The sequence below is a fragment of the Oratosquilla oratoria genome, chromosome 12 (assembly GCF_046742065.1).
Source record: "Oratosquilla oratoria isolate Oo_2021 chromosome 12, ASM4674206v1, whole genome shotgun sequence".
Taxonomy (NCBI): domain Eukaryota; kingdom Metazoa; phylum Arthropoda; class Malacostraca; order Stomatopoda; family Squillidae; genus Oratosquilla; species Oratosquilla oratoria.
The window spans coordinates 69,310,303-69,326,666 of NC_134788.1; the positions used below are offsets into that span (position 1 = coordinate 69,310,303).

The 16,364-nt window shown below is 37.1% G+C and overlaps 1 protein-coding gene across 1 annotated transcript; it reads left to right on the forward strand.

Annotated features, from left to right (window-relative positions):
- The first annotated feature begins 4,125 nt into the window (after positions 1–4,125).
- LOC143031984 (uncharacterized) lies at positions 4,126–14,652 on the forward strand. The gene is made up of 2 exons (XM_076196408.1): positions 4,126–4,223; positions 11,140–14,652. Exon 2 carries the CDS (start codon positions 11,520–11,522, stop codon positions 12,786–12,788), a length of 1,269 nt encoding a protein of 422 aa, XP_076052523.1. The 5' UTR covers positions 4,126–4,223; positions 11,140–11,519; the 3' UTR covers positions 12,789–14,652.
- The last annotated feature ends 1,712 nt before the right edge of the window (positions 14,653–16,364 follow it).

The following is a 16,364-nucleotide window of genomic DNA, read 5'->3' on the forward strand; positions in this document are numbered from 1 at the left end:
GGAGCATAATTAACAAAATTGATTTGCTGCGAGGTAAAGCATGCGTAGAAAATTTCGATATTATAGCCATTACTGAATCCTGGATCAACATGGCTGATAAACATTTCCTTCCGGAAATCGAAATAGAAGGATATAAGTTTTTTCATAAGGATAGGGTCGGCAGGAATGGGGGAGGTGTAGCACTTTTCGTTAAAAATACATTAAACTGTATTATCAACAATTCGATTAAGGAAGAGGACTGTACGGAATCTATTTGGGTAGAGATTATAGGCAAGAATAAGAAAGTTATTATTGGCGTCTTGTATAGACCTCCTAACCTTAGCATTGAGCAGACTGATTCCCTAATTCATGAAATTCACAGAGCGTCCCAGTACAAAAACGTTGTAATCATGGGAGATTTTAACTATAGAAACATTGACTGGGAAACTTTAATAGGAGATCATGAAGCGAAACAATTCCTAGATGTGGTGCAGGATAATTTCCTAAAACAAATGATTACCGATCCTACGAGGGGACAAAATACCCTGGACTTAATTCTAACAAATAATGAGCACCAAATTAGCAGCATAATAGTGGGCGATAGTCTAGGCTTTAGCGATCATCAAGAAATAAGATTTAATATTATTTGGGAAAAAATAAAAAGTACAAATAACGTTCAAGTACCAGACTTCAGGAAAGCAAACTTTGACAATATAAAAACCTATTTGAAATTGAATACGAAAAACAATCCGGACGTTTCAAACATTCTTGATTCTCGTTGCGGGGCTGATAATCAGGAGTGGGTCAAGGAGGATACGCGTACCTTGGGTCAGGTCTGGGTCAAAGAGAGAACTACGCATACCTTAAGTCAGGTCTGGGTCAAAGAGAGTGATGCGCGTGCCTTGGGTCAGGTCGATTCGGGGCGACGGCCCAAAAATCAGGTCAGTACTTTGGATGAGATGTATAGCAATCTGGCAGATCTAATTATTAATGCACAAAACACATTTATCCCCCTAAAGTCAATACGAAAAAATAGTAATACTCCCAAATGGATGACGGACAGATTGAAACATGAGATCGGAATTAAAAGAGGACTTTACGTAAAAATAAAAAACGGGGAATCACACCTTAGATCAAGATATAACGAAATGGCAAAGCTGGTTAAAAGGAATACACGTTCAGCGAAACGTAATTATGAAATCAAGGTTGCCAGTCAAGCAAAATCCAACCCAAAGGGTTTCTTTCACCTCTATAGAACAAAAAATAAAGAAAGAATAGGACCAATTAAAAACGATGAAAATGTCATGATAGAATCGGAAGAAAAAATGAGTGAGGAGTTTAACAATTATTTTCTATCGGTGTTTACTAATGAGAGGTTAGATAAAGTACCTGACTGTGATCCGATTTTCAGAGGGGATGAAGAAAATAGCCTAACTAATATCAGCATTAGTAAAGAAGAAGTTATCAAGCAGATTGACAGACTTAAAGCTACAAAATCTCCGGGTCCGGACGAAATTTTTCCAAGAATGCTTAAGGAGTGTAGATTTGAAATCTGCGACCGGTTAACTGAAATATTCAATAAATCGGTAGACACTGGTTCTGTTCCAACTGCTTGGAGGCAGGCAAACGTTGTTCCTGTTTTTAAGAAGGGAGATAGATCGACCATATGCAACTACAGGCCAATCAGTTTGACGTCGGTTATAGGAAAGATGCTTGAATCAATAATAGTAAATAGACTCAGAGAACACATTGAAGGGCATAATTTAATTCGTGATTCACAGCATGGTTTCTCCAAAGGTAAGTCATGCGTGACTAATCTTCTATCCTTTTACACTAAGGTATATAAGGCGTCAGACAACAATGAAAATTACGATGTTATTTACCTTGACTTTAGCAAAGCGTTCGACAAAGTGCCACACCAGAGACTACTAAATAAAATCAAAGCCCATGGCATAGGAGGAAAAGTGTTAGAATGGATTAGAGCTTGGATTAGTAACAGAAAACAGCGGGTCACCATAAATGGAATAAAATCTAGGTGGGGCAATGTTACTAGCGGGGTCCCCCAGGGCTCGGTTTTGGGTCCCTTATTGTTCATTATGTATATAAACGACTTAGACGATGGGTTAAATAGTGATGTTAGTAAGTTTGCGGACGACACTAAAATAGGACGCCTAATTAGGTCAGGAGAAGACGCCCAGATTCTGCAGGATGATCTTGATAAACTGTTAACATGGTCGGTGAAATGGCAAATGAACTTCAATATCTCTAAGTGTAGCGTGTTAAACGTAGGGCTACACAACCCCGAAAATAGATACAACTTAGATGACACGTTTTTAGAAAAATCTGAGTGCGAGAGGGACTTGGGAGTTCTGGTGAGTCCGGACCTTAAAACCAGGAAGCAGTGCATTAGCGACAGAAATATAGCAAACAGAGCATTAGGCTTCATTGCTAGGTCGGTAACAAATAGAAGTGCAGAGGTAATTATCAAACTCTATCTAGCAATAGTTAGACCCATCCTGGACTATGCGGTACAGTTTTGGTCTCCGTTCTACAAAATGGACATAAATTCACTAGAATCAGTACAGAGAAGAATGACCAAAATGATACAAGGACTCGGAAATTTGCCTTACGAAGAGAGGCTTAGGCACCTAAACTTACACTCTCTGGAAAGACGCAGAGTGCGGGGTGATCTAATAGAAGTGTTCAAGTGGATCAAAGGCTATAACAAGGGTGATGCAAACAAGGTCATCATAATAAAACAACAGGGCAGGACTCGCAGTAATGGGTATAAACTGGACAAATTTAGATTTAAGAAGGTAATAGGCAAGAATTGGTTTACAAATAGGGTGGTCGATGAATGGAATAAACTTAGTAACCACGTAGTAAGCGCTGAAACTATCAGTTGTTTTAAAAAACGATTAGACAACTTTATGGATGGGGACGACAGGTGGTGATGGATACGGAGCTGCCTAGTGTAGGCCTTATGGTCTTTTGCAGTCTCCTTTATTTCTTATGTTCTTATGTAAGTCGGCTCGGGCACGACATCTCCAGGCTTCAAGTGGCCCTCCCTTCACTCCCAGCCCACGACGACACTCGTAGGCTTTCACCCGGCCGGACCTTCTAGCCCTGTAGTATATATTCAATTTATGCATGCATTACATCTTGTGTGCCTTGGTTCCATTTCCCTGGTTTGTCCGGCCGCACATCCACAATAGAATTAAAAGTAGAGACTTGAAATCAGAGAATAGAAATAATAAAGATAGTGACATGAAAACATACATACATACACACACACACACATATATATATATATATATATATATATATATATATATATATATATATATATATATATACCAAAAACTTTTTTCCCTCGTTATAAGGGAGGCAGAAAAAAAGGCATAAAAACCACTCCCACCCATTTCAACCCTATCACACCTCACTCCCCTCCACCTTGTTCCCTCCCTCTTATCTTGGCACCTCCTGGATGACGGGTCATCCCTGTATCCTGTCCATTGCCCTAGGTCAGAAGCAGTGTCGCAAGACACAGCACATCCACAGCAAGGCCGCTTCATTAAATAGGCAGAAAAGTAGAAGACGGGGAGAAATCCTTTCGGGTTGCGTCAAATTTTTCTCACACATGCTCCCTCACCCCCATCCCCCATCCATTCCACCTCGTACATCACAACATCATCCATATACAACCATTCTCCATTCACCCCTATCTTCTGTCCTCTCTTGTCCTTCCTCAACAGACATTCCCCTCTACTCCAAAGCCCCTTTTACCCCATCCATCCATCTCATCCTAGGTCACCCCCTCATGTTCACTCCTTCCACACCTCTTTTACTAGTCTGTCTTCACTCATTCTTTCCATGTGTCCAAACCATCCCAATACACTTTTATCCACCCTATCTCACAATTTCCCTTCCACCACCGTTCTCCTCATTTCTCACAGAAAATATATGTATGAAAAAAATATATAAAATGAAAATGTATATATGTAATAAATAAATAGGAAATACAAAAGATCTATTAAAGCTTAGATATAGAATATGAAACAGAACAGAAAATATAAATAGAGAAATAAAGAAGATATATTATAAAAACTTACACCTCCACCTTGTTTGTTTACATATGACGTCATAGCCCGTCAAACATTGAGTTGGACTCCTTCAGCTATTCGTTGAGTTTGTTATCGTGGCTTTGCTTTGTACAGGTGAAACAAGTGTGTCTTCTTCAATTCGTAAGTGCAGCGATATGGGGGTAAGATAGCTTAGTGCATTCGTAGTACGTTCGCATTTGCCACTCTTCTATTCTCATTTGGCATTCTCATGATTCTGAGTAAGGGTAGGTACGGGCACAATTTTTGTTAGCTCTTAAATTCTTGTTGCGTATGGAACACCATTTCATTAGAAACAAAATGTTTTTTATTTTTTTTTTAAATAGCTTGAAAAATAAGGGAGGTACGAATTTTTGAATTATTTTTTTATCCCAAGTTTTTGGCTAGACCAGGGGTTCCCAAACTTTTCAGCTCATCGACCCCCCTATTAATTCATGATTTATATCAGTTTGTTATTATTATTGGTGTTATTGTTATTAATGCTATTATTATTATTATTATCATAATCATAGTTATTATCATTATTATTATTGTTGTTTTAGTTGTCAATAGTGTTATTATCATCATTATGATTATAATTTTTGTTGTTGATATATTGTTCTAATTCTTAACTGTAGTTCTTGTTTGGTCTCATAAATCACTTATGGTAATTCTAAAGTACCATAGTCACAGTTTTCTTGTTTGTGGATTTTACTTATTCTACTTGTTTATTCTTTATGTATTTATTTATTTTTTTATTTTGATCCATTACAAAAGGGCCAAATGGCAACATTCATCAAGGCGATGGTGTTCCAATAATAATAGATACTTTTACATATACATAAACATAAGTATTTTAAAATAAATATTCATAATTTACCAATAGCTTTAAGAGTAATATTATATATTCTTTATTATATTACTGTAAGTGATATTTAAGCCAATAATATTACACAAGCTCGTCATCTTGATGTTTATTCACGATGTGGTTGTGTGTATGTGAGGTTCTTCCGACATGCACAGAATGGAGAGGATTTTCAACTCAGAGTGAACTGGCATGGTTTTTCATTAAGTTGGTTGATTATTCTCACTCTTTCAGTATGGGATGAGAACAGGATCATTTCATGCAAACCATTTAATTTTAAAGACTGCCTTTCGACCCCATTGTAATTTACTGACCCCTTTCGACCCCCTAGCAATCTACTGACCCCCTTTCGACCCCTTGGATGGTCTCATTGATCCCTGTGGATCGATGTCGACCACTTTGGGAACCCCTGGGTTTGACTATACTATACTATAACAAAAGGTTAGAATTAAGGGTGGTAATTTGTAAAGTTTTTGGTAAAGAAGCTCACATAAACTCAAAACCACTGGTCCAATCTTATTGAAATTTGAAGTACTTGGGTTTTATGAGTCAACAAATCACCAGAGTATGTCAAAAACAATGTGGAACATCTCCATCATACCAAATTTACCTTTTCATGGTAGGTATGGGCACAAAAAAAAAATATATATATATTGTTGCATATAAAAGACAATTTCATTAGAAACAAAATACTTTTTAGATTTTTGAAATAGCTTGAAATATAAGGGAGATACGATTATTTAAATGATTTTTTTTAGCTCAAATTTTTTGCTAGACTTTACCATATCAGAAGGTTAGAATTAAGGGTGGTAATTTGTAAAGATTTTGGTAAAGAAATGCACATAAACTCTAAACCACTGGTCCAATTTTATTAAAATTTTGAATACTTGGGCTTTATGGGTCAACAAATTACATGAGCATGTCAAAAACAATGTGGAACATCTCCATCATACCAAATTTGCCTTTTCATGGCAACTATTAAGTTGTCAATTTAGACATGATCATCAGTACAATCCAAACCCCTAGCCCAATTGACATGCAACTTGGCATGTGAAGGTTTTATGGGTTAACAAATCATCAGAACATTTCAAAACAATGTAGGAGCTTTATTTTATACTGTTCTGACTAACACGTATCATGTTGCCATGGCAACTTTTGTTAATTTAGAGATAATCATCTATAAAATCCAAACCCCAGGCCCAATTGACATACAACTTGACATGTGAAGGTTTCATGGGTCAACAAATCATCTGAGCATGTCAGAAATAATGTAGGACCTTCCTTTTATACTATGCTTACTAACACCTTTCATGTTGTCATGGCAGCTATTGTCAGTTTAGAGATAATCTATAAAATCCAAACCCCTAGCCCAATTGACATGCAACTTGACATATGAAGGTTTTATGGGTCAACAAATAACCTGGGCATGTAAAAAACAATGTAGGACCTTCCTTTTATACAATTCTTACTAACACCTATCTTGTAACATGTTCCATCAATGTAATGTATGTGCAATGTAATACATATGCAGCTAAAAGAACTGTACAATCACATTTAAAAGTGCATATATAGGTACCTTAGCCCTTACCCTTAGATTGCCTCTCAGTACACTAACCAGTCAGTACTGCAACTATCCTAAGACCTAACTTAAATTTATGTTTGTAGTGACCTGTCTGTATCTCACAGCATTTAGTTTGTTCCTAAATTCTTGTATGGTTTTTGTACACACTATTTTTTTTATCCAATTTGTTCCAGACATCCACCACTCTGTGTGGAAAACTATTTTTTTTTTTTCCAGATTTCTTCTGTAACTATCATTTTCAATTTTCTTTTCATGTCCTTTTGTTTTTCTTTTATCGCACTTTAATAAGTCTTCTCTGACAAGGACTTCCATGCCTTCCACAATTCATTAAAAGGCCAATACATGTCTTTCTCTTCTTTGTTCCAGGGTTGGTTTAGACAATTTTTGTTTGTATGTCAATTTTTGAAAGTGTTGGTGCCATCTTTGTCATTGCTCTTTGTGTTCTTTCTAATTTCTTTTTTATTCTTATTTTTGTACTGGACGTCCATAGTGTTGCAGTGTACTCCAATCTTGGTCTTATCAGTATGACTAATATTTTCTTTATCATTACCTCATCCAAGTAGTCAAAGGCCACCTTTATTGATCTTAGTAAATTGTAGGTTTCTCCAACAATTTTGTTTATATGCTTGTCTGGTGACTGTGGCTTTGTTAATAATTACTCCTAGATCCTTTTCAAAGCTATTTTTTTTTTACTTCCTTTGTACAGATTTTATATTGTCCTGATATTCTTTTTTTACTTTTTCCAAACTCTATTATACTACATTTCTTGATGCTGAAGTTCATTTCCCACTTTTGGCTCCATTCCCAGATTTTGTCCAGGTCTCTCTGTAGTGATTCACAGTCTTTTTCTGTAATTACTTTAGTAGTTTTGCATTATCTGCAAAGAAGTTCATATAAACACCTTGTGAGATCGAAACCTTTATTAGTACTACGTTTCGCTTGTTAAAGCTTTTTCAAGTACAAACATGACACACACTCTGAGCACATATAAGCCAACAGGGAAGGAACTGGGAGAGGTTAAAGTTCATATAACATTCTACACCATCATCCATGTCATTTATATATAGCAAACATTATTAGAGTTAATACTGAGCCTTGTGGGACTCCATTTATCATTTCTTCCCATGTCAGGTTTTTATATCTAAGTACCACCCTTATTTTTCTCTCATGCAAGAAATCTTCCATCCATTTCAATAACTTTCCTTGTGCACCTGTTGTTTCAAGTTTTCTTAATAGCTTTTTGTGTGGTACTTTATCAAATGCCTTTTGTAAATCCAGGAAAGCACAATCTGCCCACCCATCCCTTTCTTGCCTTATATTAACCTTTAATAAAAACAAATCAAGTTTGTGGCACATGATCTTCCTTGTCTAAAGCCAAATTATTTTGTATTCAGAATATTGCTTTCTTCCAGATGTTTAGTCCATCTACTTTTGATAACTTTTTCACGTATTTTAGCATTTGTGCTTGTAAGGGAGACCGATCTACAGTTTGTTGGGTCTTCCTTGTCTCCTTTATATATTGGGACAATATTGATTAGCATTTTTCCAATCTTGTGGTACCTTTCCTTCTTTGAGTGAGCAATCTATTATTTTGTATATTTTGTCTGTTAGTTCATCTATACATTCTTTTAGTATCCAATTTGCAATTCTGTCCAGACCGTGTGATTTGCCGACATCAAGATTTATTATTTGGTCCCTTATTTCTTTCTGTGTCACGATTGTTTCTTTCATTGGGAGGGATCTTTCTCCCTTTCCTTCATGACAATTGTGTGTATTTTCTTTTGTGAATACAGATTTAAAATGTTTGTTCATAATTTCAGCCATTTCTACATCTAAACGTTCCACATTCTCTTGATGCAGTTTCAGTATTTCCTTTTTAATTTTTTAATTTACCATATTATCTGTAGAATAATTTAGGTTGATTCTTACATAATTTATTTTTTCTTCACTGCATATTTTTACATATCCATTTCTTAGGTTGATATGTACTTGTCTCTTCTATCTTTTGCCTCATTACATTTTCTGTTGTACCAGCATTTAATGTACACCTTTTCCTGTGTTTGTTTTGGTACATATTTATCTACTTCATTAAAGAAGTTTTCCCACTTCACGTTTTGAAAGAATTTTCTGAGTTTCTCAAAATCTGTTTTGTTGTATATTAGTCTTCCTTTTCTGTGTTTTCCATTTCTTCCCAAATTTCCTCTTTTAGTTCGAACTTGATAAGTATGTGGTCACTTCCCAATTGGTGTTTTGTATTCCATTTTATCCACAGTTTCAGGCTCTGATGTAAATATTAAGTCTAGTCCTGATGGTTCTTCGTTACCTCTATCTCTGGTATTTTCTTTTACCCATTGAATTATTGTGTATTCATTGGCCATGCCCAGTAGTATATTTCCCCAAAGGTCCTCTCCACCTTTCACTGTCATCTCCTAACATATTTCTCGAGAGTTAGTCACCCATAACTATTAAGTTTCCTCCTTTCAGTATTTCATTTAATACGTTTTCTGTGTCAAAAATTTGGAATGGTCACTCTCTGTCCAGGAATATGTTTTCAGGGGCACATATATCACTACAAAATTTCTACTTGTTATGTCACTGTTTTCAATTTTTATCATAATCAATTCCACATTATTATTTCCTTCTGTTATCTTTGTCACATTTAAGCCTTTCTTAGTCAAAAACATGACTCCTCCACCCTGTTTCTCCTCTCTATTTTTTATCCAATGATTATATAAACCTTGTCCCACAATATTTGGTGGTAGTGGACCTTGTAATGCCATCTCCACAATTTCCATTATATACAGTTTTTCTTCTGCCAGATAGTTATTTAATTTATTTAGTACTGAAATCATGCCATCTATGTTAGTATACATTATTTTTAATTTTTTCCATTATCCTCCTTTTTTGTTTCCTGTGTTTGATTTTTTTTGTTATACCATTTTCTCAGCCTCAGGTCCAGTACTCTTAAAAAAAAAACTCAATCTTTTTGGTCTCTTGTTATTCTCTCTTTTTTTTATTTGTTTCATTTTTTAGTGTCTTTTCCCTCTCATTCCTCATTGCTCATTTCTTTTTTATATCCATATAGTCTTGTAATTTTCACTTTTTGCCAACTTTACTGTTTTTGTTAGTACTTCTTCCACTGTCATTTGAGACCTTATTTTTATCTATAGTGGTCTATTTTTGTCTTTAGGGTATAGTCTTATTCTATGCACTTCCTCTATTTCCTTTTCCATTTCTTGCCCCTCCTCTTGTATCTCAGAATTTCTTTTGCTATTTCTTTCTCTTTTTCTCTTAAGTATCTATCTACATTGTGGTTTTCTTCAATACTATAAACTACTACACACATTTTTTATCAACTGTGTCTAGCCCAATTTTCTTTCTCTTTAATTACTTTAATGACTGTTTCTTTTGCATTTTCTTCCACTTGTCTTACAGTTTCTTTAGAAGTTATATTTTGGTTTTCTTCCACTTTCCATTGATTTTTTATTTGTTGGAGATCTATCTCTTTTATGGTTTCTCCAACTTTCTCAGTCACTGCTTGTATTTGTTCTTTTACTTCTTTTTTCAAAGCCTCATTTTTGTTAGTATCTTACTTTTTTATTTTTTCATTCTCACTTTTAGCTGTGTTTAATTCCTCTTTTAGATGATTAAGCTCCCTGTTAGTTTCAGCGTTTTGTTTTTTCAACTCATTCACTTCTTTATACATTGTCCTGTATTCAGCTTTCAAATCTATAATTTCATTTATCAGTTCTGTAATTGCCTGATTTAGTATATTTTTATACCTTGTTTCCCTTTCCAAATCTATACCTCTTCCTAGTATTCCAATCTTGGAAACGCTGAAAATGTTATATTTTCATACCTTTGATTCCTCTTGGATGTTACCATGTTGTAACTCTTTTTTGGGATGACACCTGATGATGATTCAACCCTGCTTACTTCTAGTCTTTTCTTTGTTGGTTCACTATATTTTTGTCTACCTTCATCATCCTCCATTTTATACTTTAACCACTAAGTGAACTTACTCTAACATATCATTTCGGTCACTTGATAGACAAAGCTCCCCTATCCCAGTATGAATGACACCACCTAGGTGTTTCCTCCAGAGCTCGTTCTGGACGTCCATTCTAAATTGTGGTTTGTGTGTCTTAAACGATGTGCCCTGCATCACTTATTTGAGTCAGATGAACTGAATAAACCCTCCTTGAATTGGTTTAGATTCAGGTCTTGTGAGCCAAAACATGGTATGCTATGAAGTTATATTAAGATACAACTGTTGTGGCCAGCTGGGCCATTGCCCACTTCCAAATCTCATGACATGATGAAAAAAGCTGTGGCAAAATTTGAGTCATTGTGGTTGTGTGGGAATGAGTATGCATGTAGCTATAGGATGATTTTCACCTCATATCTAATGAAGAAGTAGAATGAGATATATGATAGCTCCATATTTATTAGTGTTTCACCCTATCTTATAATAGTTCATGGCATATATGAATGGTTGGTTTAGGTACAAATTTGAGTATGAAATAGTTTGTGCGCAAAACTTCCACTATCCTATTAGAATATATTGCACACTTTCAGAGATAGATGTCAATAATGTAATTACATTTTTTCAGGATGAGGGCAAATATGACCACTCCTTTGGAAGAGCTATCTACAGATTTCATACTTGTCATACAATGAAAAGGACCCGGTGTGACATCTGTGACACAATTATATCACTAGTCATTTTAGATATCACATGTTGACCCACACTGGAGGGAAGCCTTTCCATTGTGACCTGTAAAGTTGTGCCTTTTCACAAAAGGGTTCTCTTACAAAGCATATGATGAGCCACACAGGAGTGAAGCCTCTCCAATATGATCTGTGTAACGTAGCTTTCTGACAAAAGAACCGCTTCAAAGATTATATGATAAGCCATATTGGAGAAAAGCCATTCCAGTGTGACCTGTGAGATAAAGCTTTCACACAAAACTGTCACCTTAAAAATCACTTGATGGCCCACACAGAAGAGAAGCCTTTCCAGTATGACTTGTGTGATTCAGCTTTCTCAAAAAAGGATGCTCTCATAAAGCATGCAAGGAGGCACACAAGAGAGAAGCCTTTTGTGTGTGACCTGTGTGTTTCTGCTTTCTTGGAAAAGGTTTCTCTCACACAGCATATGAGGACCCACACCACAGGAGAGAAGCCTTTCCGGTGTGCCCTGTGTGATTCTGCTTTCTCACGAAAGGGTTCTCTCACACAGCATATGAGGACCCACACAGGAGAGAAGCCTTTCCAATGTGGCCTGTGTGATTCTGCTTTCTCAAAAAAAGGTCGTCTCACGAACCATATGAGAACCCACACAGGAGAAAAGCCTTTCCAGTGTGGCCTGTGTGATTCTGCTTTCTCAGAAAAGTGTCATCTCATACGGCATATGAGGACCCACACAGGAGAGAAGCCTTTCCAGTGTAATTCTGCTTTCTCAGAAAAGGGTTCTCTTACACAGCATATGAGGACCCACACAGGAGAGAAGCCTTTCCAGTGTGACCTGTGTGATTCTGCTTTCTCACGAAAGGGTTCTCTCACACAGCATATGAGGACCCACACAGGAGAGAAGCCTTTCCAGTGTGACCTGTGTGAATCCGCTTTCTCACAAATTGGTTCTCTCACACAGCATATGAGGACCCACACAGGAGAGAAGCCTTTCCAGTGTGGCCTGTGTGATTCTGCTTTCTCACAAAAGGGTGCTCTCACACAGCATATGAGGACCCACACAGGAGAGAAGCCTTTCCAATGTGGCCTGTGTGATTCTGCTTTCTCACAAAAGAGTGATCTTACACAGCATATGAGGACCCACACAGGAGAGAAACCTTTCCAGTGTGACCTGTGTGATTCTGCTTTCTCACAAAAGGGTTCTCTCACACAGCATATGAGGACCCACACAGGAGAGAAGCCTTTCCAGTGTGACCTGTGTGATTCAGCTTTCTCAGAAAAGGGTAACCTCACTAAGCATATGAGGACCCACACAGGAGAGAAGCCTTTCCAGTGTGACCTGTGTAATTCTGCTTTCTCAGAAAAGGGTTCTCTCACTAAGCATATGAGGACCCACACAGGAGAGAAGCCTTTCCAGTGTGACCTGTGTGATTCTGCTTTCTCAGAAAAGGGTTCTCTTGCACGTCACATGAGGACCCACACAGGAGAGAAGCCTTTCCAGTGTGACCTGTGTGATTCTGCTTTCTCAGAAAAGGGTAATCTCACACGGCATATGAGAATCCACACATGAGAGAAGCCTTTCCAGTGTGACCTGTGTGAATCTGCTTTCTCAGAAAAGGGTGATCTCACACGGCATATGAGGACCCACACAGTAGAGAAGGCTTTCTAGTGTGACCTGTGTGAATCTGCTTTCTCAAAAAAGGATGGTCTCACGAACCATATGAGAACCCACACAGGAGAGAAGCCTTTCCAGTGTGACCTGTGTGATTCTGCTTTCTCACAAAAAGGGTTCTCTTGCACGTCACATGAAGACCCACACCGAAGAGAAGCGTTTCCAGTGTGACCTTTGTGGTTCTGTTTTCTCATATAAGAATAATCTCATACAGCATATGAAGAACCACACAGAATAGAAGCCATTCTTGTGTGACCTCTCGGATTCTGTTTTCTCACAAAATGATAATCTAATATATGATGATCCACACAGAAGAGAAGCCTGTCCAGTGTGACCTGTGTGGATTTGATTTCTTACATAAGGGTAATCTCAAACCCACACAGGAGAGAAGCCATTGTGATGCTACCTGTGCGATGCAGCTTTTTCACAAAAGAATCACTTCAAAAAACATATGATCCACACAGGAGAAAAGCCTTTCCAGTATGACCTTTGTGAATCCTTGTTTCTTATTAAAGGTTTCTCACACAATATTTGAAGACCCCTGCAGATGGGCGGCCTTTCCAGTGTGAGCTGTGCTATTATGTTTTCTCAGTAAAGGGTTCCCTCATACAGCATATGAGGACCCGCACAGGAGAGAAGTCTTTCCACTGTGACCTGTGCAATTCTACTTTCCCACAAAAGAGTTCTGTGATTCTACTTTTTCAGAAAAGGGTTCTCTTACACGGCATATGAGGACCCACACAAGAGGCAAGTCTTTCCAATGCGACATGTATGATTCTGCTTTCTCATGTAAGGGGAATCTTGCACACAGGAGAGAAGCTTTTCCAATGTGACATGTGCGATTCTGCTTTCACACAAAAGGGTTATCTCAGAAAGTATATGATGACTCACACAGGAGAGACGCCTATCCAGTGTGACTTTGACAGTACATAATGACCCACAATGGAGAAGAGCCATTCTTGTATGATATAGCTTTCAGAAGAGATCTCTCACAAAACATATGAGGACCCACACAGGAAAGAAGCCTCTCATGTGCAACATGTGTGGTGCAACTTTCTCACAAAAGGGTTCTCTCGCAATGCTTATGAGGACCCACAATGGAGAGAAGCCATTCCTGTGCACTGCAACTTTCTCACAAAAGAATCACCTCAAATATCATGTGATCCCCCCACAATTGAAAACTCACAAAATTGGGAACAAGGACAGAGAGACAGGTTTCCCCCAATGAAAGAAACAGTGCAAAAACTATACAAGTTTCAAACTATACAAGATCAAACTGGATGCTGAAAGATACAAAAGCAGGTCACTATAAGCATAGCTCTCCTCCCATAAAAAACAACTAGGTAAATACAGGACAGTAGCTTTTCCACTGTGACCTGTGTGATTGTGCTTTCTCACAAAGGAGGTCTCAATCATCTCATACTGGAAAGAAGCCATTCCAGTGTGACCTGCGTGATGAAAAATATTCCCTATAAGATTTGTGCATGCGTTTGTGCACACATTTCACAACTAGCGTACAAAGGAAAAAAGTGTGTGCATAAGGTTTTGAAAATTAAATCAAAATATTGTAATTTAAGATACTAATCCTTTAATTTCATAACAATGAATTCAAAACAAAAGGAATGTGATTTTGAGAATCTGTCAATGACCTTTGAAATGTAAGTGTACAATTTCATAATTTTACACATAGTTTGGAGATCTTTTGTGTGCTCACCAGTACTAGTTCAGTCCAATGAAATAAATCAAGAAACATGTTATTAGTTTTGTACCCTCAAATTAAAAAGTCTGAATACTTGATACAATCTCAATGTTTTTTTTTTTATGTTTCAAATTGCATTTGGAAAAGAAAATCATTGTTATTTCCTGCAGAAACCTACATTTCAAGAATAACAAAAGGAGCAATGAATATACTGATGAAAAAATGGCTACTAAAAGTCATTGGAATAGTAGAGGAACATTGAAGCAATGCAGAAAAAATCATAATAATTAAGATAAAAGGGAGCTGTTGGAAAGATCCATCCCAACTTTGTGCTTCAATTGAAAAGTAAGTAACAGGAAACAAAACAAGGCAACAACTATGTTCGGTAAGTAGTGCACACAGATATGGTTGTAATCTGTAGCTATTTTTAAATTTGTGGTCTTCGACCAACTCCTACACATCATCACTGTCTACATCCAAACCCATGGACTTCCCCAGGGACACAATATCTTCCACCACTACAGGGACCGTGTTAAAGCTAGCATGAGACTGAGCTGAAGCGACCGCGTGGCGCGGCCAGTAACAAGAAGGTGATGCTGTCTGAATCGCGGGGCAAGCGTACGAATGACGAGTTGAATTTTACTTGAACAAGTTGGACGAATAACGAGTTGTACGAGTAGAGAGGCAGACTAATGGCAGGGTTCCACTGTATCCCTAATAATTTTTCTTATTTATGAAAGGCCAAATTTAGGAGGTACCGTATTCCTAATACACAATAAAATATTACACTAAATGGCATTTAGAGAACACATGCCAGTGTCAAGAGTCACAAAGTCGAAAAAGACGATTATGCCCACATTATACAGTATTTGATAGCAGGGCCCACTTTGTATCAAATTAACTAAATTTGTATACTATTAATGCCAGGGATACAAAAAAAAATATATATATATCCTCATACATATCCGAATCTATCTCAAAATCTAATAACCCATTTCTTGGCCTAAGATATGCCTTTCCACAAAATTTAATGAAAATTAGTTTATAACTTTTTGAGTACAGTTGGAGTTTGTAATGAACTAGTTCCTTTTTTGGTGTAGAACTTCAAAGGGAAGGGAAATAATGTATTGGGGAAACAGAGTAGGCCATAGCAATAATGTAGAACAATATGTCAATATAGGACAAAATATAATTTTAGGATATAATGTCGGCAGAGGACGAAATACATTAGGACGTAATATCAAAGGACAAAATATCACGAGGGATGTAATGATAGCGGAGGACAAAATATTACTCTAGGATATAATGTCACTGGAGCACAGGATCACTTTAGGAAGTGATGCCTGACAGAATGCCAATGAACAAAGGGTGGCCAGTGTGGGAGGGGGGAAGGTGTACATAAGAGATTGGATGACTATGAGGGACCAGATGCCAATGATGGGGCAAATGTCCATGAGGCATTGAATGTCAATGAAGGATCAAGTGTCAACATAGAGCAAGATGTCAATAAAGAACTATATTATAATGTAAGGCACAATGTTGAAACACAAAATATGTCAAAAAGAAAAATCATGAGTTTCTTTAAACCATATACTTTAATGCTCGTAGTATTAGGATCAAATTGCAAGAAATCCAGATGTATGTCAAAAGCGAAAATCTCAATATGATAGGAATAACCAAGACATGGTTAAATGGTGGAGAGTTTGAAACTGAATCTAATATTGCGGAATTTAACCCATTCAACTCCGATGACAAGATGTCTTGTCATTTGGTCA

Coding starts and splice junctions, on each gene's coding strand:
- LOC143031984 (XM_076196408.1), top strand. CDS start 11,520: ATGGCCCACACAGAAGAGAAGCCTTTCCAGTATGACTTGTGTGATTCA.